The 25,483-nt window shown below is 41.7% G+C and overlaps 1 protein-coding gene across 3 annotated transcripts; it reads left to right on the forward strand.

The window, feature by feature from the left end:
- Positions 1-188: 188 nt before the first annotated feature.
- Positions 189-25,155, forward strand: slc16a4 (solute carrier family 16 member 4). Of its 3 annotated transcripts, none has more exons than XM_035644163.2 (11): positions 195-744; positions 1,052-1,216; positions 4,601-4,739; positions 9,281-9,413; positions 10,263-10,395; positions 10,660-10,803; positions 11,133-11,294; positions 11,402-12,052; positions 16,638-16,849; positions 20,625-20,718; positions 22,137-25,155. In XM_035644163.2, the coding sequence occupies exons 4-11, from the start codon at positions 9,297-9,299 to the stop codon at positions 22,343-22,345; spliced, it is 1,722 nt and encodes a 573-aa protein (XP_035500056.1). In that variant the 5' UTR covers positions 195-744; positions 1,052-1,216; positions 4,601-4,739; positions 9,281-9,296; the 3' UTR covers positions 22,346-25,155. The 3 variants fall into 3 exon arrangements, with proteins under 3 accessions (XP_035500058.1, XP_035500056.1, XP_035500057.1); XM_035644164.2 differs by having other exon boundaries at positions 1,072-1,216; XM_035644165.2 differs by lacking the exon at positions 4,601-4,739 and having other exon boundaries at positions 189-744.
- Positions 25,156-25,483: the final 328 nt, after the last annotated feature.

Genomic DNA, 25,483 nt, shown 5'->3' on the forward strand with positions numbered 1-25,483 from the left:
GCCCTCTTCTGTTTTTTAAAGTATTTATTATGTTCTCCTTTGCTCAGAGTTTCATGGTTAACCAATAGATGCTCTTTGGCGGCAGCGTATCATCCACGACATGGACAACCGGATCCAGAGTTTGCATTCATTAATGCAGCCACTGAGGCGATGTATGGCGGTTTGCTCTTACAACATATATATAACTATACATTGACTTTATGGACGCGTGGTCAAAGGTAACGGCGAAGCGACGGTTGGGAGATTTCAACTCCCCTCCTCCTAGATGTAGGTTTGCGTAGTGCGCTCCAGCGCGCATGTTTGCACCGTTTGGACCGCCTGCAGCGCAACCTGGTGGCGCAACGCCTGAGTATAAGGTCCGCGGTGGAGCTGATGTTTTGACCGCAGAGCTGCTCATCTCTCCCCCCTCTCCCTCTCTCTCTCTGCCTCTTGAGCCCGCACATGAGGTCCGCTGCTACGTCTCGGTCACGTGGCTCTCCTCAGCGACAGCTTTGCGTTTCTGCGGCTCCTCGGCTCAACCAGCGACGTCGAGGCTGAGGTGTGAGATGCAGTTCAGAGGGTGCAGCTGGAGGCAAAGTTATGGCACGGTCCTCCTCGGAAGAAAACCTCCCACAGCAATTTGTCCCTGCCCAAAACGCTTCTCGGGGACGCGCAACGCCGGAGCGAGAAAACCCCAAATTACGCATCAAAGTAAGATAATTGAATTCCGGGCAGAAGCGAGTCGAGGGCAGCAGGAGATTCCAGGTATGTCCTTCAGTTTCATACTAACATATTGATGTTGCTCTCTTTCTTGTTTTTTTGCAGCTGTCAACTAAACAACAAATTTTCAAATGCATTTTGAGATAAATGATGAAAGATTTAGGGCAATTTCTGTTTGATTATAATTGATTTTCTTAATTGACGAACTTTTTTTGTTTTGTCGCAACAACCCATTCTCCCTGAAAACACAACAACACAAAAGTTACTCCCCAAACTGTTTTTTCTCTGTGAAGTCTTTTTTTTTTTTTTTCAAGAGGTTGGATTTGGTAAACCTGTCCTGACGCAATGTCAGTGTGTGGCTCTTCTTGTCAGATGGCAACCAGATGACATCTTCTTGAAGTTCGCCACCTGAGTGTCCCGTGTGTCGCCTCCTGCGCCTGCAGCCTTGAGCTGAGTGAAGGGCGCAATGCCACAGGTCCGTCCAGCGAGGAGAACAGCTGACTCGCGGCCACGCACGGTAAGACCTCCCTGTTTCCCCCTCACAGCACTACGGTGTTGTGTGTGCGTCCGTGGACCAAGCCCAAAAGCTCCCAGTTGAAACACTAGTTAAGAGCCCATAATCTCACAATTCCTCAGGACTAGAAGTGAGGCTCCTGTTGGGAATTGAAAACTTATGATGACATACTCAGGCAAGACAGAGGATGGAATGCAATAAAGAGTTACTTGGAAAAATCAGGTTTGAATGACCAAAGTTATTTCGTTAAGAGTAACTCCACAAGCTCCAACTTGCTTGGTTTCACCGGCATTGTACAGAGCCAGGTAGATATGTCAATCCAGTAGAGCAGGTTAAGAAGACATCAACAACAACAAAAAATAGTTCAGCTATAAATGGATAATACCAAATATGGAAATGATCAAGTTTACTTTGAACCTCAATAAGTATCTTTTTGATTTTTGACTCGAGTGGCTCCTTCTCCGATCCCAGCAACGCTTTATTGCAACGCAAAACACAAATTTAGGATTAAAATATACCTTTGCTCATCCCTGCTGATCAGGTGGAGACTCTGAACAGGCTCTTTTTCCCTAAAATGTATCTCCAGTATAGAGTAAGTAAATAACTTTTCAGACGTCATTCCACCACGATAAGACAGCAGAGGGAAATGTATAATTAGTGTGAATTCTGAGTCAGCTGGAATGTAGTTAAACTTCCAATCGATTTCAGCTTCATGTTCATGCTTTTCGACTTCCAGCCATGCCTCTGCAATTTCCTTCAGGCTCCATCTCCCAATTGTTCATTCAACATTTCAACAGTTTTGCCGTCAAGTCTACAGCTTCTTTGGGGGCAGACTTCAGCTTTCAAACTCTGCCACTATTTGATTTTTAGCTTGCAGGATTTCCAGTGAAGCAAATGTATTTCAAACTATTCAGCTCAGACTTTTTGTTCCTTCATTTTTTCATTTTTTTCGTTCAGCTCAAAGTCAGTTGTCTTCAACTTTGCCTTTCTGCTAATTCAGAATTTTGAAGGTGGGACTGTTTTTGTCCCTACTATATGTAATTATTTTACATTTGCCAAGGCCTTGTGGACGGCCCATTAAAAAAAGAAAAGGAAAAAAAGATGGTGTCAGACTTTGAAATCCCCAGTTTAGTCTTGAGTTATTTACCTGAAGGCATATCTGAGCAGATGTTCTGTCAACACTTGTCTTACAACCGATGGAAATAGTTGAGCTGTCTATTAATCCTCTCCTTGTAAATGTCATGGCAGGTTCAGTCAAATCCCTGGTATACGTGGCTTTGTTGTATCAGTCAGACTGCGGATCCCTCCTCAGTCTAAAAATGTGTTTGTTGACAAAGGTTGTGCACTAAACTAAAACAGGAAAAGTCACAGCAGGAAGAGCATGTTGACACTCTAAACCTGTAGAGCAGGGTGGGGAGGTTCCCTTAAAGCCCAGCTGTGGAAGATGGGGGTGAGGTCGAAAAATTGATGCAGTTGAATCAGGAAGACCGAGACCGTAGATGTCTTAAGCAGAAGTGTTTATTACAGGAGCTCAATATATTGAGGGGATTTCTGGTTCGTACAGAGATCGAAGAAGTGTCCTTGCCCTCTGAATGCCGTCATTGAACAAAAAGAATGGCTCCTTAGAATCAGGATGTCTAAACTATAATCCAAGACTGTGACACTCAAAAAAAAACACTGCGACGTCCAGAGACAGTGACCTGACCTGCCAGAGATAAGATGGCCTCACACAGCGCACCGAGAACATTTGATAGATACATTATAATAATAATCAAGTGATATCCTTTTTAACGGAGTTTTTAGTTTTTGATATGTCTGCTACGGATTACCCTGAGCCCGGAAAGAAATATTCAGAGCAGCTAATGCAACGTGGATCCACTTGTTTGTGTAAAACCTTCCTTTCTGCAGTGGCCCAGATTAAAACAAAGCAAAGGGCTCAAAGGGGCCTGATTACTGCAATTCACTCTTCTGAAGAGTGAAACCTAAACTAATTTCCCTCACAACCTTGTAGGTACTTTCACCACACTTGAAAAGTTGTCACCTCAGGTACTCTGCCCGTCTCCTGCGTCAGTGTGTAATAAAACCAACCGTGGTTCTGACTGCATATCATGTCCATCTGACTACTATAATTACCTGCCTGACCCCCAGCTCATCTTCTTGTTGGATTTCTGTCACTGCCAGGCATTTATTAGTAATGCAGTCAGCTCGTCATTGTACTCGTAGTAAATGGAAACGCAGGGAGGAGGAAGAAGAGTGCGACATTCTTCTCGGCGCTGCACATGTGGACTCAAACTGCTGACTGGAGCACTATTACTGCATCCTGGTGCAGGGGCTGCATCCACTGACGTCAGCGTTTGCAAACCTAATAGCTCACGACATCAGTCACTTGTAAGTAGAAATGTTTCGCATAATTTAAAAAGCAACGGGAACACATACACACACACACACACGTGAACTTTGAAGGTACCAGCAATAACGCGTCAGATAATTCCCTCAGTTATTGACAGTGGGGATGAAAAGCAAAAACAGAATATTGGTTTTAAATTCATCAGGTGACCAAAAACATGTCTCCGAATATACTGAAGAACGTTTCTCTCTCCCTGCTTGAACGTGTAAATGAGCAAGAAGGTCACATATCGAACGTAAAAGGTGATGATATGTCATTGTTTGGTTCACAACTTATTTCCGCTGCCTCCAAATGGCAAAGGAAAAGAAAACATTTATTACAGGTTTAGGTTGAAGGGCTTTACAGCTCGGTGGCAATTTGAGGGTAATTTCCTGTGACAGACTTGGTAAAACCTGAGGCTCTGTGGCTCCAGGAATTTACAAGTCCATTAGTTTGACATGTCGAACAGACACTTGGAGTCCTCTGACTACTATGTTAGCATCCTAAGGTCCTACACTAAAATGGTGAACACAAACATGTTACCATTGTCATTTGTGAGCATGAAGCCGTTAGTCTTTGGCGCGTAGCGCGGCCATCGCTGCGTCACTAAACACGTGCAGTGTGGTCTTTAGTGTGGCCGTTGTCTCTTGATTAATTTACAAGTTGAATGGCAGTGTACCGTTTGCTTTGTTCTCGTTCGTTGAAGGGACGCGGCCCCAGCCTCAGGTGCTCTGCAGGGTGCTCTTTCATGGTTCGCATTCTTTGAAGGATCCAGTCTCTGAATTGTGATGCAGTCCTGCTGTGCACCAGTAAAAGCTGTTATTGCAGCTCAGATGACACCATCTGGCCAAGACTCTCTTTGAATTGTTCCGAACACAGAATATTCCAGTCTAATATCCACTTCATTGCCTAGAGAGTGTTACTTACATTATGTCTCTGCTTCTTAGGTTTACTTTGAGTCATTTCTTAATCCAGAAATCAATACACTCTTCTTCTTGCAGGTGCAAAGATAATCTTGATGCAGCAATAGTTCCAAGTGCCCCCTTCAGCCAACCGGAGGATGACACTCACAGAATAGGACTCCTGACTTAATTCGTCATCTCTGGAGCCTGTAGGCAATCTACCAAAACAGCATAACAGGTAACCCAACAATCTGGTTTAACCAGAATCCTCTAGGTTTAATTCCTTTCTTGCTCATAAGAATTAGCTCCCAATGTTATTTTTTTAATTAAATATGACAAAACAACATAAAATACTATTTTTTGGACATTGATTAGAGAAACCTGAGAGGCCAATTACGTTTTCCGTTTGTTGAGATAATTACGCGCAAGTGGTTCCTTCAAAATTGTAAACAACAGAGGACCAAATATGTATAGCAGTTGAAAAATGAGGTATAACTGAGCAGGACTGATGCAGCAGGTCACCTCTCTGAAACTGAATTATTATTATTATTATTATTATTATTATTATTAATTGTTTTGCTGATATTGAAAACAAAAAAAATCTTTGAAATGGCCATAACTTTTTGGTTGTTTTGTTCCGCAGCGGCATCAAATACAAAGATTCGCTTTTGGTAAAATAGTCTTTGAATTTTTCAAAAGGTGGAAGAAGCATGTTTGCACAGTTTTGGCGGTGAAATCCATACCAAGATGTCCCCGATCTTCAAATCATAGTGCCGATAGTTCAAAAGATCACATTTCAGGCAATTTTGTTTAATTGCACATGTTCATATTGGGACGGCGATAAAAATATGATTTCTCTCGGTCAGTGCTGTTGTCAAGGATATAAGGCTTCTCCCAGAGACTTTGTGCTATGAAAGAGAACTCATCTGTGCACAATTAACGGAACCTGAAATCACCCCAAAGCAAACAGAGGCAGTGAGACTGTGTTCAGACAAATTTAGAATGTCAGTAAAAAACTTTATTTTTCATTATTCACAGTGGAATTAGTATGACTGGTCTCATATCAGAGACTAGAGACTTAGTTTTCTCTTCTGTAACCTTCTGTAACCTCTATCGGATTATATGCCTCTGCGTCTGCGACAGCCGTGGCTGGTGGCATTATGTTTTCCTGGTTTTCTGTTCATCCCATTTGTGTGAACTTGATATCTGAGGAATGCTTTCAGGGGTTTTCTTCAACTTTGCCACAAACATTCATTTGAACTCAAGAATAGCCCGATTAGAATTTGAGTCTGAAAGCTTCACTGTGACATCATCAATCATCAATGTTGTATTCAACTCAACAACTCAGGAACAGCAGGGGGAGAGTTCGGTCAGATACCAAACATATTCTCTAAATGAAGACAACGTGTTTTCGTAGTGCAAATTATCTACTGCAATCATCCATTTGATTTAATTAAACATTTAAATAATTACTTTAGTTACTTCCTTCCAATTAAGTCTTCACTACTGTATGTTAAAGGCATCTGGACAGACATGGATGTAAACTTCTACTTGGCTTTTGGAAGAGGTGGTATATCTAGTTTAATATTTAATTTGGGCTGTGAAGCTGCAAACTTGTCTGCTCTTTCACCTGAAATATTTCCCTGTGGCTGTCCCTCTTACTCTCCGTTCTAACTTACACATTGTAGATGTGCATGCAGAGTGAAACTGTACATGATGCAATCCTGTCAAAAATTAAACAGGAATAAAACAGGCCTGCAATTTCAGTAATGAGCCACTAAGAAACACATACTGCAAAGCTTTTCATTAACATTGCACGATTTTGTATTTTATGCATGATTGAATTTATAATACGTTTGCAAATACCTATACAGCCAACGAACCTGTTGACTGGTAACTTCTGCTGATTGTGGAAGGGAGGGTTTGGTAATCCTCGCAAAGAGAGTGATGGCAGGTTACAGGAAGTTTCTTTTTCAGACTTTTTTCCCATATTGCTCTGTCCATATTGCTCTTTAATGGGCAGTAGTAACATTAACAGATAGGGTGGCGTTTCACATTGTCGCAGATTTTTACAGGGAATAATGCATAAAAAAATCTGTCATATTTAGGGGATGGATATATATGAGTGTGTGCAATTTGATGTGGCTTGATTTCATTTCAGGGGAATGTTGGGCCTTGGTGGCGGTGTGTGCTCTACTGAGTGCCAGTCTAGTATATTAATGTTTGCTTGTTTCCTTTCACTCAAATTGTAAAAAGAAAAAAAGAAAAAAGAAAAGTGGGGTCATACTTTTGAGATATGACAGATGATGTGAAGGAAACTATTTCATTCCAAAGTCTAGCTGAAACCTGGAACCCTTAATTTAATACATGAACACGTTGGTTCAAAAGTTGAAGCAAAAGGTTTTTTGAAGGATGGACAATTGTTGGATTGTTTGAATGTTTTGCAGGACTCACAGGTCAGCCAGGAGCAGAATTTTGGTTAAGGACAAATCTTGGTGGGCCACCGCATCACTGGGCCGCAGGACCATAAAGTATTTACCGGCCATGTCCGTCTCTTTACAGGCGCCCTCTCTGTTTACCTGCCTCGACAGACAGGTCCCCCCCCCCTTGAACTCATTAATCAGGCTTTCAGAGAACAAAAGATACATCTCATTGGTTTATGTGATTCTTTCTTCCTGCAGGAAAGAACTTTTCAAATTTATATCTCTATAAACGGTATTTAGGTCAAATAGAGACAGATTCTGGGGAACGATCATTCCACGCGTCCTGCTGGAAGTGTGCAGTGACATGGTGTTAATACTGGACTACAAAGAGCTGATCTACAATCCCCCATCGCTCCAACCCGCAGACCCCCGGCAAATTTACAAACATGCACTTAAGCACACTTTGAGGACAACTTGTGAACAGCACATGGGGGAAATATTTTCCTCGCAGTACACTGGCCCAATTCATTCCCCTTTTAATCCGCTCTCTGCTCTCTGCCTAATTTGGTCACGGCTTCTTATACATGTCTAAGTCAGACGGAGTTTGTGATGGAGGCTACAAAAGACTGGTCATAAACACTTATTAAGCGCTCTCCCCGCACTTTGTTCAAGGTGGCTTTGCTTTTGAGCATCTGAGGCAGGGTTGCGTTTCACGGTCTCCACGTGCTGTCAATGTGTTTTTGGAAAAACAGTTTTTAATAGACATTAGACCGACTTTTGATTTTCATAATCATTTTTAATTCAATTACTCGGTGACTAACTTAGACCTGAGAACAGCTACCAACAGGCCACACTGTGATTTCTTAATCGATATCTGTAAAGCTATGTTGACTCAGGACATGTTGGTACTCACTTATAGTTAGGGGTTAAATTGGGCTCAATAGGCTCTGTTAAAAAGTGATGCTGAGGGAGTGGAAGATTGGAATACTGGCTGCAGCACATGACAAATAAACTCACCCGACATCATGTATTAAACTGCCTATCTGATTAATATAAGTAAACATACAAGTATATTGTGTAGGGTTGACTAATCTAGACAAATACCGAGAAAAAAAATATTTTTTAAATGTTGAATTCTTCTAAGATCACAGGGTAAAGTGGGGAGTTTGTGTGAAATAGGCTCCAGTATGACAGATATTTAATCAATGGATTATTTAAGATGAATGATGTAAAGCATTTGTTGCTGAATCAGCACATCTTCATCAGCATACATAGGCCCGTTCATGTTTGGACTGACTGGCTGATTGCAGAGTTCAGCTCCAAAGAAGGAGGGAGATCTCTGTGGAAAATTGGAAAATACACAACGAGAGCAACATATCAGGAAATATGTATAAATGATAGATAGTTGCAGAGGAAATTTTAACTTGATTTAAAACAACTCGGGACATGAGGAGGAGCCTTTGGAAACAATGTAATTCAAGGTCATACATTGTCTGCAAACTGTACTGCATGCAGTTAGTTCACAACACCCGCTACTGATTCAACTCTCCACAGGAGAACAGGTGCATTTCACAAAGCCGCGATCTTAGGGCTTGAGTCTTAACTTCACAAGTTACACATATACTGTATGCGCACACACACTCTGACAAAAGTGCGAGCACACATGTGCGCCAGAACATTATAAAAACATGAAATGATGTTGTTTTTTGAATGCACTCAATAACCCACAATCATCCCCTTTGAGCCTCCTCTACCATTTGACAATTAAAACATCAAACTGCATTATCTTGCAGACCCTTGGTGTGTTTACATGCACTTAAATAACCTGGTAATTCTGATTTCCACATTAACTCCAGTAGGGTATACACCATACAAACCAATTATATGTATCCTTGAGACCTTCTGAGTAAAACAACAAATTTGAGCAAGTCCGTCATGCTTCACGTAACCGGAGTTTAATCAGAGTTTGACGTTCACAGATTAAATGATCTCGAGACATCATCATTATCATGTAACACGTTTTCGTGTTACATGCTCACAGGGAGGTTTAGTATTGCACTTACTGTGACATAGTCAAACTTAAAGTAAACACGGCTGAGACACTCAGTCCAGCACAGTCGTTGTATGAGAGTAAAATAGGTGGAGGGGTGAAGCTGTACTGTAAATGAACTGTTTCACAGCTCAGTGACTGGAAAAGTTAATTATCATTACCTTAAAATGCTGCACCATTTCTATTTGGCATGTGAATATTTGACATGCATTTTAATGTATATTTATGGCCTGTAGTCAAATGAATGTCTACATTTTTCAGCCTATGTGACCTGAAAGTTATTAATTTGTTTCATTTCCCCCCTAGTGAAACCAAGGCAGCCATGAACCTGTTCAGGAAGGATGCCATTAGCACAAAGAACGAGAAGGAGAAAGAGATCCAGTATGAGGACCCTCCAGATGGTGGTTGGGGCTGGATGGTGGTGATACATTGCTTCCTGGTATGTCCAGGTCAGGTGTTGGAAGATATGATGGTGGCTTATCCCATAATAACTTTAGTGTGTAGGATGTAGTGGCAGGCGGCTCGGTGGCAGAGTGGTTAGCACTGTCACCTCCCAGCAAGAAAGTTCGGCCTCTTTCCCAGGTAATCCGGCTTCCTCGCACAGTACAAAGACATAACGTTTAGGTTAACTGGAGACTCTAAATTGACCAAAGGTGTGAATGTGAGAGTGGATTGTTGTTTGTCTCTGTATGTTGACCAAGTGATGGACTGACGACCTGTGCGGGGTGAACCACGGCTCTCACCGATTGTCAGCCGGGATTGGTTACAACCCCCCGTGACCCTTAAAGGATAAAGCAGTATAGATGATGGATGGATGGATGGATGGATGATTAGATTTCCTCACCCTCGTCTCCAAACATGAAGGAAAAATCTACAATCTACTTGGTTCATCTGTTCCTCGGCTACTGTAGAAACATGGCGGTGCAACACTGTCTGTGAAACAGGACCTGCTCCTGGTGTATATATAAAGGTTTTAATATTATATTTAATTTCTGAAGATTGATCCACCAAAATTCTTAACGCTGGACCAAATTTCCTACAATAATATGCACAATTAAGTATTTTCTAAACAGGGAACATGCACATTTTTCATACAATAATGTTGAGCAGCAAACTACATGTGCAGCATTTAAAAGTTTTTGATATACTGGATGTTTGTCCATATATGTTTATACTGAGCTCGAGCACAGAGCCTGACATGACAACATTCTGTAAGAGAGAAAAATGCATCTACCTGACAGATGGTCTCTGCTAACAACATTATTTCCATGTGTGTGTGTGTCTTCAGGTAAATATCCTAGTAATGGGAACACTGAAGAGCTTTGGAATCTTCTTCGTGGCCTTCCAAGATGAGTTTAGAGGCTCAGCAGAGAGCATCAGCTGGATTGGTTCCATCATGTCGAGCATGCGCCTGTCTGGAGGTTTGAATCCAAAGCCAATGCCAATGCATCGTCTGTTGAGTTCAGAGTCCATAGACTGGATGTAAAGATATAAATCTAAGAGGTTTTTCCTCCCATGATTGAGTTCTCACTCCTTATATCCTCATTTGCAAGACGAGATCCAAGCTGTTATAATTTGAACCCTATTGTCCTCTGCGTGCATGTTTACACTGATTGAACAGCAGCAAAGGAGAAATGTTTTTTAGAACATGTGTCTTTGTGCTTCCTCCCCTGCCTCTCTTGTAGCACCCATTGCCTCTGTGGCCTGTGCCAAGCTCGGACCCAGGGTGACCTCCATCATGGGGGCAGTGCTGGTTAGCGGAGGCTTCATCATGAGCATATTCGCGAGCACTGTGGTGTACCTCTACTTCAGCATGGGACTGATAGTTGGTGAGTTAAAATGAGACTCACACTTACTGTTTGATGACTCTGAACGCCCCAAAGCCCAACCGAGGTGCTCTTCGGCATGAAAACACAAGTCGGTGGTTCCCAAATTGGAGGGCAAAGAGCCACTGATAGCTCGTGTTATCGTTTGGATCTTTTATAAAAATAAATTGTCATTGTTAATGACTGATAAATGTCTTCTGCAGTGGGGCATGACAGAAACAAATGTTTGAGAACTTCTGATTTAAGGAAGTTGGTTGCGAATTACTTTTTCTTGACTGTCCACATTCCTCTGACTGACAAGGTCTTCGATAATGATAATACTTTCTACTTAGGAATGGGTTTCGCTCTACTGTACCAATCCTTCTCGGTGGTCACAGCTCTGTACTTCCGAAAGAGGTTAGCAACAGCGTATGCGATCGGACGTTCTGGGATGGGCTTGACCTTCGCCCTCGCCCCGTTTACTCAGCTGCTCCTGAACCAATATGCTTGGCAAGGTAAGACACATACAAATCTTTGAATAAGCAGGCAGGGTTTTCTTGTGTATTTCGGTTCTTTGTGTAACGTTGCATACTGGTTCCTGATCTTTCTCTGTTTCCCACAGGGGCGATGCTTATTCTCGGTGGTCTAATGCTGAACCTGGTGGCCACTGGGATGCTTCTGCGACCCATTAATGTAAAGCCTCCTGTGTCAAATGCTACCTCTTCTCCCATCCAAAAGAGCCCAGCGGTTTCCCTCAAGAGCTCCTCAGAGAAGGAATACACCAAGAGCTGCTTGAATGGCTCTTCTCACATATCCAATGGCCTTTCCAAATCAGACTCATCCCCTCCCCTACCTCCCACTCTCAGGGACACTGAGAACCTGGGGGGCCAATGTACTCAGGGACCCCAGGACCAGTCAGCGAAACCTGAACTTACCAGACTGGTCCTCGGTGGTGTGAATGGCCATGAGCCTCACCGTGACTTGGGTCTTTGTAAACCCACTACTCCAGACAGCTCAGCCGAACTCAATGGCAGCATGAATGGGTCCACCATTGTTGGACATCCCTCGCATGCCAGCACTCCCAGTGAGGTGACAGTCACAAAAGCCAAAGTACTGGATTTCTCCCTGCTAAAGGACCCGTTCTTTTGCATCTACACTTGGTCGGTGGTCTTCAGCCAGCTGGCCTACTTCATCCCTTATTTCCACCTGTCTGCCCGAGCCAGAACCCTGGGCATCAATGCCATGGATGCTTCGTTTATCATCTCTGTGGCAGGTGAGATACACATTGGTCAAAAGGAATAGTTTGCTATTTTGGAAAATAGAGCTTATTCGCTCTCTTGATGAGGTTTACATGATACAATCGACACCACTATCATGTTCACATATGACGAACACAGCAGACAATTGTTTCTAGAATGTTCTGTGGAGTCTTGGTAGAGCGTGAAGCAAAAAGCAATACAATATGCTCAAGAATAGACAAGCGCTTTTTAGCTACAGTCCATTTACAGTGCTTACTGAAATCATTTAAATTTTTGTATTATACCACATCTGATACGGTCTTCCTTTCCAAAGGAACCCCCCCTTACCCTTAAAACCTGTCCCACTCCTCACCTGGCCGCCAGCTCCGCAGTTTGACCAGTTTTAAAGCACATGATCAAAAACAAACTCAGTCGTGGTCACGTGATTTACAGTGCCCCCTGACGGCTGCTGTGTTAACTGTGACTGTTCATTTTTGTCTTATTTTCCTATTCCAAACATGCTTAATTCTTTCACGCCCCTCGGGAAAGTAAGAAGGTGTTCTCCTCCTCACTAAAGCAGTTGCACAAATATCTTGTCCATTAGATAAGACACCACTCATGCATGTCTGAAGCATAATGTCTCTATGAATAGGACAGACAGTCGTCTGTTGCCGTTTGTCTTCGAATGTGGCTCCCAGCAGGAATTTCACAGTGACTGTGAAGAAGGAGGTCCAGGTTTAGTCAACTTCTAGGCATTAATTATTCGTGAGCTGCTCAGTCTCTGCAGTCTTATGTAATGGATGTGCTTACATAAAAGCTGAACTTTGGTCCACTGGCCCGGGTGGGTGGGTTCAGCAGTGTGCCATTGATGAGGCCACTTCAAAACAGTTTGAACATTTTGACCACAGACCACATGTGTGTGTAATTCTTTAAGAGTGCTTGGTCAGGCTTTGTGAATAATTGAAATGCTCCAGATGGGGCTGTGCGTTTATGAGTTACAGGCTTCTGTTTTAATAATTTAATAATCGCTCCCTCAGCACGCAGTCAATCAGCAGATAGAGATCGTACTGCATTTGTCTTGTAGATAATGATAGTGATTTTCAAATGGTATGAAACACATTTGTCATCACAGGTTTGAACATGTAAGTTGAGGTTGTGAGAGATGCTATTGTGAGCTTACGTTTCCTACTTCTCCTACTCACTCGCTTAAATGTGAGAAGACATCTCTGTTTGTTTGCATTGTTTGGCTTTGAGGACACATCGAGTTTTGTATTGTCTAAAGGAGTGTTGAGGTGATTTTTTTGGGGGGGGCATTTTGGAAGTACAGGTGATGTCAAATTCAGCACAACCCTTTTAACAATGGCACGTTTTTGTGATCTAAATAAATGAAAAATGAAAAAAAAAAAATTGTATTGAGAAAAAACATGTAACATCCAAGTGTGTACACCCTTACACAGTGATTCTTAGTTTCAGATACTCAAATATTATATTTCATTTCTGAAGATTGATCCACCTAAATCCTAAACGCTGGACCTCTGGCTGGGTCATTGCAAAAATGTATTCTTCTTTGGTCAGTATTTTTTCTTTGTTGGTTTGAATGTATGATTTGGGTCTTTGTTGTGCTAAAAGGTGAAATCCCTCTTTATCTTCAGCTTTTTTTTCCTTCTTTTTTTGTTACAAAATCGACTGGTAATAGGAGCTATTGTTGATTCTGTCCACCTTGACTAAATCCCCAGCTCTGACTCAAGAAGAGCATGATGCTGCCACCGTGATAATATCCGTTTACATTTATACTAACACTGACACACTACACTCTGTATTATGTTTCACCGTAGGTGATTGTGATTTTATCCTTCATTCGTTTGAGATGGGAGTTTCCAGAGGCACCACTTGGTTATTTGTCATAGACAAAAACTCATAAACTATTACGTTTGTTTTTTTACCTCAGCAGAATGTTTCCAGCATGGTGGAAATTTTGCACAAATTTTGTTTCAACCTTGATCTAATTAGACCATAACACTTTTTTCATGTGGTTTTGGGAAACTGGATTTTTTTTTTTTTTCAAAATGTAGGTCTAGATGTTAGTTTTTTTTCTTCTGTGAGAAAAGGCTCTCGTCTTGCCACCCTACCCTATAATCCAAACATATGAAGAATACGAGAGATTCATGACAAATGTTTCTCTGGGTTCGGAACATGAAGCCAATGCAGAAGTCCCTGAAATATTTAACCTCCCGAATGAACAAAAGTGGGTTTCTATAGAAGTCTGTGAGAAAATGATCGTACTTCTCACTTGATGAGTTAACATTTTTGCCTGGGGAGTTTATGGTCTCAATCTCTCAATACAGCGTGATGGTCATTTAGTTTAATTCTGGTAAAATAGGCGATAAAGCACAGTATGCAATGGGATGTGTATAGACTGATTGATAGCTGGTACTGTCCAATGTGGATGTGCAGTGTCCTCGCGCTCTCAGTCCGACCCAACCCCCGCTGCTCCAAATATTGTTACTTCTGATTTTTTTATTTTTTTTAAACAACACGGCAACACCGTGTCCTTTACGAGAAACCCAGCTGCGGTGGAAACATTTATTTACCGAGCCAAAACTATGATTGGGCTCAAATAACATGGCTGTATACATTTACACAGGGTATACTAAAATATACTGACAGATATGCTCTCAAGGCTTCTTAAACCAACTTCTATGGTCTATCTATGCAGCTGAGGCAAAAACTGTGTGAAGGACTGTGCGCCGACTGATTTTGAGCCAGCGAGCAGCAAGCAACATGTTTGTTCTGTCACATTGTCTGGTCATGTGCACTCTGAGAGAGAAAGAGAGCCAGCCAGCGAGACGGGGAGCCACCCACACCACAAAGCCAGCGTCCCAGCATCCCGCTGTCCCTCGTTCTCCGGCCCAGCGCTTGTCATAGAGGCCCATTGACTGGGCTGCACGAGGGAGGCCGCTATCATCCGGGTCAGTGTGCTCGTCAACTCTCAGCCACCAACACCGGGGCTAACTGAAGTCGCTTAGCAACAGCTAACTGAGTGAGAGGTGCTGGCGTGGTGACAAGAGGGGCTCTGAATGTGATCCGGGGGCCGGTCCTGAGGTGACTGATACTTTGCAGAGGGGCACTGAGGCGGCATCACGTGCAAAAGAGCAGGCAAGACAAGCCAGCGACAACCTCCTTTTATAACCCCTTTGCATGAATTTCGTGACAAAATGCCCATCCTTGAATAAGGAGGAATGGCACCTCCACATGTTTTAAAACCCTCCCTGAATCAGACAATACACTTGTACCTGTAAGAACTACAGAGAGAAGTGGACAAAACTAATAATGTCCCTGGTGCTACTTGGCGAGGCCAAATTTAAACTGCACTGTGCTGAGTTTGAACACGAACAGCTGCAGGCCTGGACCAACCCGCTGAGGCTAAAACACACAAACAGGCTCACAACCCTGTCTGTAGGCAAGCAGGGAACACCCCAGGACTTTGTCTCGGGTCGCCAGAGGAGAACACGTAAACACAGCACAGCTGCTTCATGTCACGTCCCTAACCTCGGAGGAGAGAGACACTCTTGATTCTGTTATGTAAGGAAACTGGCGGGGCATTTCATTGCTTATTCATTTGGCTTTCATTCAAAGCCTTGAAGGATGAAGATGTGGCTAATTATCATTCATTACCATCCACGTGTTGATTGATGGAGATGAATGTAACTGTAAGTGACACGGGCATGTTTTACCCGTTAAGTGCTCTGCGACGACTCGCATTCAGCAGATTTTTCTTCCGTTTTGGGTTCAAGCTCGGCATAAACGGCTGCAGCCTTTGCAGTCGTGGTGCAGAGGCTGAAAGAAGGATGGGTAACTCCGATCTGCACAGAACCAGTTTGTTTCATTGATCAGTGGCGAAGTGCAGCAGCTATTCCTGTGACGGTCAATACACCACTGCAGTTTCCGCATGGCTATCACGTTCCACAGTTGACCTCCGCAGCGAGCGAGCACATATCTGCCCAGTCATCATACATATATATATATATACTCCATATACCTGAATGGAGCAAACAATCAGCATGCACATGTGGTATAATGAGTAGTCCAGCTGGGTGTTGTTGTTGTTATACAGATGTTGACAAGAAAAAAATTGTCGCCACATATACTATCTCTCTATCTCTCCACTGGCTTTGTTTGTATGTATTTAAATAATTCGCTCCGGCAACATCTTTGAATGGACTGGATCTGAACCTTGTAAAGGGGAAGAGTGCAGCTCTTTCCAAACAGCAGCTTCCTGTAACTATCTGAATATTTTATTGAGCTGAATGCGTTACCCAGTCTGCCTCTCTTCCTTCCTTTCAAGAGACTGCTGAAAACATGGCCATATTTCAGCAGGATAAACCACTCAGTCTGTGGAGATTCTCATTCATCCACGTCAAAGTTATTCTGGTTTTTTTTACAGTTTTTTTTTTCCCTTTGTCCTACTTGTTCTTTCACATTACTATCGGAGCAAAATTCTTTGTAATGTCACTTATATCTTTTTTTTTCCATATTAAACACATCACACAAAATCCTTTCTTTTAACTATTTAAGAGTCCCAGTTTTCTCATCCACCTCACCTTTTTGCCTCCGTCACAGGTATCACGGAGACCATCGCCCAGCTAGCCTCGGGCTGGGTGACGGACAGGAACCTGTTTCATAAATACCACTTCCACAAAGCCTACCTGATCCTCTGTGGCCTGGTCAACCTGCTGTCCCCACTGGCCGACTCCTACATCCTGCTGATGGTTTACGGCGTCTTCTTTGCTGTCTTCTGTGGCGGCTACATGGCCCTGCTGCTGCCTGTTCTAGTAAGGAGGCCGTCTTATTCGAACAGTGTTATGCATTTGCGTTCTTAAAACGACCTGTATAACTTGTTCACTAGGGTTGTAATTTTCAGCTGTGCTTTATTGAAGGTGCCATTAATTTTGTTTCTTATCCTAGAAGAGAACTGATGTGTAAAGATAAAATCATACGGTAGAAAGTTTCCTGGATCAACTGAGAACAGTAACTTGGAATGAAGACCATGTTTGTTTGGTATGTCCACATAGTTGTTGTCCTTTATTCAGATTTTATCACAGGAGATAATCTGAACATGCAACAAGGAAACAATTCTGCATTATGAAGAATAAAGTTTCCACCAATGATTAAACAAGACTAAAGCTGCTTTCAGAAATGCACTGAAGTCCGGACATTTTCCAAATTTCATGGGGATTCATCAAATATTTGGTGAGATATTAATCCAAGCCAAATTAAATGACTGCCACAATCATGTCATGGTTATTTTTTTAAATATTTAAATACAATTTTAAAAAGTCAAGATATCAAGATGTCTGGACCAAAGTGGTGCTAAAACTTGGGTGTAAAAAAAATCAGTTATTGTAAAGAAATTCCATTAGAAATCAACAACTGCTTTTAAACTCAACACAACAATCTTTGTTTGAAAAAAAGTCTTTTTTGACTAATCACATCATTGTTTTCGTAAAAAAACATTTTTAGAACACCCCCATTTTGTCTGTTAAGTGGTCATATGGTACAAAGGTCAGCAGTAAACAGCCCAAGGTAAAAAAGAAAAAAGAAAAGATAAGAAGTTAGTTAAAGGGGCAGTAAGCAATTTTAGATAGAAGATAATATAGACTTTATTGTCCCAGGGAAAAATTTGTCTTGGACTTGAGTGTTTGCATCTAATTTACTTTTTGTAAAAATTGGCGGATATTTCCCCACGGTCCGATGGCTTTCGGTTCTGTGTGCACTCCTGGCTCTGTAAATTGAAAACAAAAAAATGGTGTGGACCACAATGCAACAACAGTGTTTGAAAAACATCACTCTCCGACACCTGAAGAGGCGTGCTAGCGATTGATGCTTTTACTCGGGGGTTTTGACCCAGTGGTTAGGGCGTCGGCCTCACGTACCCGAGGTTCGCAGTCCGGTCAGTGCAGTTAAATCATTATCAACAACAACAAAGAGATATACAAGCTTTCTCCGAAATCGCTTACTGTCCCATTAACCTGCAACTTACAAGTGCGTAAACAAGCCACGACAGATAAATTCCAACTATTGTTATTGACGAACCCTTCGTTTGTACAATGCAGTGGTGGAACAAATTGTTACCACATCCTCTGATGCAGGAAGTCAGTATGACAGTGTTGGGACAAACTTTCTGAGCAATGTTTGATTTTCCATTGTAGAAGGAACATTTTTGTTCAAAGTTTCCATGATTCCTTGTTTTGAAAATCTCCAATTGATTATCTGTTCCCTGTTTTTATTTCAGAAACATTAGAAATTTTGAATTTGTTCAAAAATGTTTGAACGGTAATGTCAATTTTTGGAAAATTACAGAACCGTAAAATAAGTTGTTGCCTAACTTTCACAGATACATTTGAACATTTAATAATATTTCAGCTCGGCTTTAGCCATAAAATTGTTGTACAGAAAGAACCACAGTCGTGGTTTCTTTACCACATTACATCCCAGAGCAGGGCAGACATCAATCGGACATCATTTTGAATACATTTTAAGTGAAAAACTGGGATTTATAAAATCCCTAAAGCTTAGTGAGGGTGGTTGAGGGTACCACAGATTCTATGAATCTGTCTCTGTCAATATCATTTGACTTTACACAATACGCCCCACAGTCACTCTCACTCTTTAATCTGGTGAATCCACAGTAAGTGTAATTGTGCAGAGGGACTTTTGTACCATGTAAAGGTGAAGTAGCTTCATTACATCATTGTGTCACCTACTGAAAGGGAAAAGTTTCTTTTACGTAGATCGTCGGTGAGATATCTCTTGACTGCGGTTATGGGTGGAGAAACATATTAAGTCAGCGGGTATACAGTATCCTGAGGTCACATCACACCTGAAAACAAAAAACATGAGAACAAATGTGGCGTGACTTCACTGGTGCGGTCTGAAAGGCCAAGACGTGCCTCTGGGCCAAAATGATTGAAAGTGTGGCTAGAGGCCATCTTAAGATGGGATGGGATGGGACGCCCGTGTTGAAGTCCTGAGCCATGAGTACTCGGTAGTCAGTACTACATTATTAGATTGGTACTCATGGGTTTTTCCACACCCAACTTCGAACTGGGCTTTCATTTTGCTCCGTCTTTTGATATTGTGACACTCAAACACACATGCCAAAGTACTCTAAACTGTTCCCGCTACAGCGGGTATCTCCAGGACTACATTTTGCCACAATGACAAAGATTCACACACATACTTGTACTTCTACTTAACTATCACAACCCCCACATAAACCTATTTCTAACCTGAACCTTAAAACCCAGTCTTAACACTCATAACACAGGATTTTGAAGTTGTGAAGACTTTCACAAAATTGCCCTCACTTCTTAATGTCTAAACCCATCCCTGAATGAGAAGAACACACACACACACACACACAGAGAGAGACAAAAACAAATATGTACAGTAGAGCCAGTAAAACCATCTGAATAAAAGTGCACATATGCTTTTCAGCGATTTCCTTTTTCTTTAGTGTGTCATAACTTAATTTCGGTCACAAGGTTCCAATATTAATCTCAGGCTCAAAATGGTATGGTGATTAGGAAGCTGTAAATGTGGGCAGAGTGTGTGATATTTCTGACACTCGGTGGTTAAACTGTCCTAAAAAAGTGAGCCAGTCAACCAATCAGAGCAGCCTGGGCTTTTTGGGAGGCAGGAGTTAAAATATAACTAACCTAGACTGTTTTATATAGAGTGAAACGAGGCACTTTAGGGCATGTGTATTTTGAGCATGGCAGCATGTCAACATCGTCTCGTAGACCCCCTCAAACTAGAATTATGAGCCGGTAAATTACCAAAATATGGGCACTTTAAAAGCTTCTCTCTCCGAGATGTAATCACCTGTCCGTTTGAAAAGGTAGGACAGTTGATTACATCTCCTCAAACACGCCTATTGTGTTTGAATTGGCAAGTAAGGCTTGTTGCGATGTTATTTCTGCGATCTGTACCTTATGTTGACAGACATTTAAAATACACTCTGTAATCCAGAAGTTAACAAAAGGGTCACCCCACAGCCGACATTCCAACCACAGGCGTGGAACCTGCTGTCACTCCGACAGACTGACGGCTCTCTCAGCACCAGACAAACAATACATCTTGTTTGCTGACACAGCCAAATCTGTGTCATATACCTTTATGAAGGATTTATACAGACACAATGTTGGTTATGAATAATATATGTTTGTTTTGTTATCCTGGTGAATTTAGCTAAAGTATTATATGGTTAAGTAAAGTAAGTACTAAAGTAGTGTTTTTGTTTTTTTAAATAATCAAGCATTTTTAACTTGTCAGTATTAATAAATACCTTATTGTTTGCACTGGTGAATTGAAATTATTTGGATGTGGACTGTAATTCGAGGTTTCGATTACCATTTCATTTTATTTTATTCTGTTTTACAAATCAATAATACACACTCAACATTATCCAACGTACTTTAAATGAATGCATGCTTTGGCACATGTTTGTCATAGTATGGAAGCAGTGTGAAGTGATTGGTTTTTACAAAACACTCGAGTCTCCGTGTGTGACGAGCTTCAGCTTGGGTGTGTTGCTCTGTTCGTCAGGTGGATCTTGTGGGGTCGGAGCAACTCAACAACTCCATGGGCTTCTCCATGTTCTTCGTTGGCCTGGGTTGCCTCACGGGACCTCCGCTAGCAGGTGAGTGGAAAACCCTCCGGAGTCACACGTGTTGCTCACCCACTTTTCCACATGCACACAATAAGGAACAGCAAATATGCACTGCGTGTGCATGGGATTGTAGCCAAAAGCCGTGACGTCTCTTTTCAGAGCTAATTGATTAGACATAGGCTGAGGTCAACCCCTCTCTGACAGGCATATTTTTTTCGAAGGGTGTGACAACACATATTTCCCAGGGGCACTGAGTTCCTTGCAGTGTGTGTTTGCCTGTCTCTGTGCGTGCACAAACTATGGAGTGTGAAAACCGAAACGCTCGAGACGAGAAAAACAACCTATGGCTAATGGAGCCCTCAACGCAGACTGGGAGATTTTGGGGGTTACGGGATCAAATTTCACCCTGCCTGCAGGCAAGGTCATGTGTTCATGGCAGGGTTTTGGGTCACTATGTTTAAGTGATGGCAGATTGTCTTTGCCGTTGAGAGCTGTTTCTAATCTAGGATCAGTGTTTTTGTCAGATCAGGTTGTTGCATATTTCCTGTAACGAATGGTGCCTTTTCTAGGTCAGCTAGAAAAATACCAGCACCTATCATCTGGTCAGCACATGCACTGGTGTGTGAACTAGAATATCCATATCTGACATATGTGGAACACTGAAACCTGCAACAGAACTTTGGGTGAATATGTGGGGTATTTCCAGGAAAAAAGAACTCCTCTTGCCCTCGCTGCTAACATTTGGCCCCCGTTCCCTTGAAACTACTGACATGGTCCCTGGAAATGGGTTTTAGGGCTGGCACGTAACCAATGGCCCCCTTTGAGGTGGTACGGAAGTATCATGTGGCTCTGTTTACCGTCCCCGTGGTTCAAGTCAGAAACTGGTTTTGGTCCAACTATGATCCTGCCTTCAGGCCACAGGTTGTGATAACATCCAGTTCCTCCCCTCGGGATAGCCAACTGTCTGTTTTACCAGCAGCTGTACTGTTGCCATACCTGCCTTTTATTTGTCTCACACAGTTCACCTGTTTGAAATGAAATGTCAGTGTAACTCATTGTGAAGAAAAACAGAGAAACACAGAAAGTCACACAATGGGGTTATGGTATCGTGCCATCTGCAGTGTAGTTTACACCAGGGTCGGCCATGCTGAACACGTAATTGCAATTATAAAAATGTTCAGAGATTCATAAATATCTATTTTACTCTCTAATACTCTCTCTAGCAGAACACTCAAAAAACCCAACAAGAGAAGATCTGTTTACATGTGAAGTGTTGTTGTATCGCCATGTCGGTGACAGCAGTGTCCAGAAACATTACGTTTTTTTGGTCCACCTCATTCTTGTTAACGTGAGATCTCAGGAGCGTCTTGGGGAAATGTCTGATACACAAAGTTATGCACCGTTGAAAAGAGACGATGAAGTTTCCCATGTGTTGGTGCTTTTTGCAGGGTTCCTGTACGACTACACTCAGACTTACGACTGTTCTTTCTACCTGGCTGGGTTCTGCTATCTGCTCTCCTCCCTCTCCCTGTTCCTGGAGCCACTGGCCCAGCGCTGGACGGCCAGGAAGAAAGTGGCCCAGACCAACAGAGCGGAGAGCGGCTGTAAGACCAATGGCTGCTTCACCCTCGACCGCCTTCAGAACGGCGTTGTGTAGGAATAAAACCCAGGGAAATGCTCACGACTCGCAGTGGGCCTGCACACGTTGGACCACGGACTGCAGCTTAAAGTCGGGCCCCAAGTGACTCGGCCCGGGGAGGAGAAGAATATGACCACAGTAGCATGGAGTCTAAAAACAACCAGTAGTTGAGATGTTAGTGAGAGATGATTATGTTGAACTTTTAAAAAGCCAAAATTGTTTGAGTCAAACTGCAAAATATTTCATCCCCTATTCTTTTTTATATCAGTTCTACATGCATCAAAGCAGAAGGCAGTCCCCTGAAGATGACATGAATGCAAACACATATCCACGATGGAAGACTTTTCACATGATTTTCTTAGAAGCCTTTACCTGTATCTGTAAACGTGAACTCACTGATATGCACTTTGGGCCAAGTTGTGATTATGCTGCATGAAATATTCTCTGACCTTCAACTTACAGATAGTTAAATTACTGAACAACTACATAATTGCTTTCTGCCTCTATTGCACAATGTGTAATTTTCCTCTAGAAAGCAGTATTTGATTTGGTAATTTCACTTAGAAGAAAAAATGTATCTCTTGTCCACAACAAATTATTGTGGGCACAGGAGTGGCATTTAGAGGTGTATACTCATATTCTTGTATTTATATCGTTATTAATGAATGTTCTGGACTCTCGTTTGCCTGTCGGCGACTCACATAGACTCACTATTCAGACTTTGGATTATTTGGATGAACTTTCTCCCCCATTGAAATGATTAGGTCTTTAAACATTTTATATTTCTCATCAACCCCTTCAGACTCATCACACTAATATATTATTTGTGCTTCATCATGTTAGTTTAGCTTTTTCATACTTTTTAGTTTTTCTAGGAGTTGATTTTTTTTTCCACTCCATTGTTGAAGAGATTTTTTGGAACCATTGAGGCTAGTGACATTGACCTCTGCCACTGGGACATTCAAGGGAAGTGCTTTCACGTGAAGTTACACTTTCACCACTTTAAACCCTCGTAATATTAAGTGACTTTTATCTCTAACCTGAACCGAGAGCGCAGCTGCTTTCGAAGTCAGTGCTTAAATATTGTATATACTGATACTTAAAGTGCTTGTAGTCAGTGCACACACTTCGACCTTGGCTGAAATTAAATTCCAGCATTGTACATTTCAACAATGTCAGCTGAAATGTCAAACTATAAAAAGAAAAAATCTGTGAAATTGTGAGTGATTTCATCTTTTACATTTTGACATTTCAGCTTTCAGTTGAAACACATTTTAGTTGCTTTAGTAGGAAACAGAAGAAACTGACATCTCAGCTGCTAACACTGCACTAAATTGATGATGAAATTTCAAAAAGTTTTCAACCATCACACGTTACAGTTTACAAATCATTGCATCTGCAGTTTTTATAGTCAAGTGAGCACACTCCACCTTCTCCAGACATTTTGATATTGAATTAAAACCTCAATTGTGACCTTTTTTATTTTTTTTAAATGCTGCATCCAGAAACTGCTCCTTTTGTGGGTCAGTAATGTTATTACGCATTTAAAAAGCTTTGTGCCAATATTGTTGACTTGGCAGCACCTGCTGATGAGAAAATGCTCACGTCTGGCTCATCGCTTGTGAGCTGTGCAAACGCACACAGAGAAAGATGTTTCTTTTGACAGCACGCACAATAATTTTAACTATAGCAAAGATACTGCAGCTCCTGAAGGAAGAACCCTGTTTGGTGGTGGTGTAGTTTTTGTTTGTTTGTTTTATTTTTCTGATGTTTTTGATCTCAGTTGAATCGTTTTGCAGATGTTCCCCGTACAAATGCATGGGGGCCCAAACTGACTGTTGCCCAGCCTTTACAGTGCCTTTAGGCAGCCAGTTAATGGCAATGCAAATTGTATTTTTATTTTGTATGTACATGGGAGTCTATTGGTTGTTGGATCTTTATATATATATATATATATATATATATATATATATATATATAGTATACGCATTTGTGTTGTCAGAGGATTTCCTGTTTTTCACCAGTTTGCCTTACAAGGTACTGTGTCGTATCTTTATTAACTTCCTGTGATGTCAGCCAAAGACACATGAGAAACCTACCGACAACTTGAAGCTTGGATTTCATGATATTGGACAGTTTATATAATTTAAAACACTGTTTTAAAACACCATCCATCACCATCCATCAGTCAGTCATGTCCAAGTCTTGATTTAGGGACGGCCCACAATCCAGAGGTGGACGTTTTGTTACAGTGCCCTCTTGTGGCACAGAGAGGCATCTACTCAAAGAATGCCATCTCAATTAGTACCAAATTATTCCCCCTCAGCTCACTTTCACAATACTGAGCAAGGCTCTTTGTATTGTTTCAATAACGACAGTCATGCACGAAAGCTCTTTTAGGCTCACGGGTGTCATTCGCCTCCAGTATGCTTTCGTGATTTAGGGCCTCTGTATATTTTGTACCATATCAATCTTTTATGAAAATGATTCGATGCTTTAAAAGTAGATAGTTTGGGGATTATTTTAATTTTTAGTTATCTGAGTTGCGTTAAGGAACTGTATGTTTGAGCAATAGTCTTCGTTTGCTCTTTGGTGATGTCTCAAACATCACTGTTAAGAAAGTCTGTTCTGTTTGATGACGTTGGATCCCATTTTTCTTCTTGCAGCAAATGCATTTATGGGCGAAAAGCACTGTTTTGTCACAACTCTTACTCCGGGATTTGTTATCTGATTTAAGAATAGAAAATATGCTTAACCAATCATAGATATCCTGTCCCAAGCCTTGTAACGGTGCGCACTCGGCTATAATAAATTGACGCGTAACTCTGCCTGTTTTTGTATGATTCAGACAACTCAAGGTAATAAATGCCCTGGTACCAGACCAAGTTATGTCAATGCAAAAAAAACACACAAGCTGCAATAGATTTCATATTTTTATTGACACATTATTTAGACAAATTGCTGTGAATAAACAATTGTATTTGTGTATATTATTGCATTATTTTTCCTCTTGGATCTGAAACCCCAACTAAAGGCTTCTTTTAATCATTTCTCTACGAATATCCACTTCGAAAGGTTACACATTTATTAAAACTGATCTTGTTTATCAAAGCAGGTTTACTTACTGGTGATGAGACCCGATGGTGCGTTTATCAG

This window comes from Scophthalmus maximus, chromosome 3 (assembly GCF_022379125.1).
Source record: "Scophthalmus maximus strain ysfricsl-2021 chromosome 3, ASM2237912v1, whole genome shotgun sequence".
NCBI classification, from domain to species: Eukaryota; Metazoa; Chordata; class Actinopteri; order Pleuronectiformes; family Scophthalmidae; genus Scophthalmus; species Scophthalmus maximus.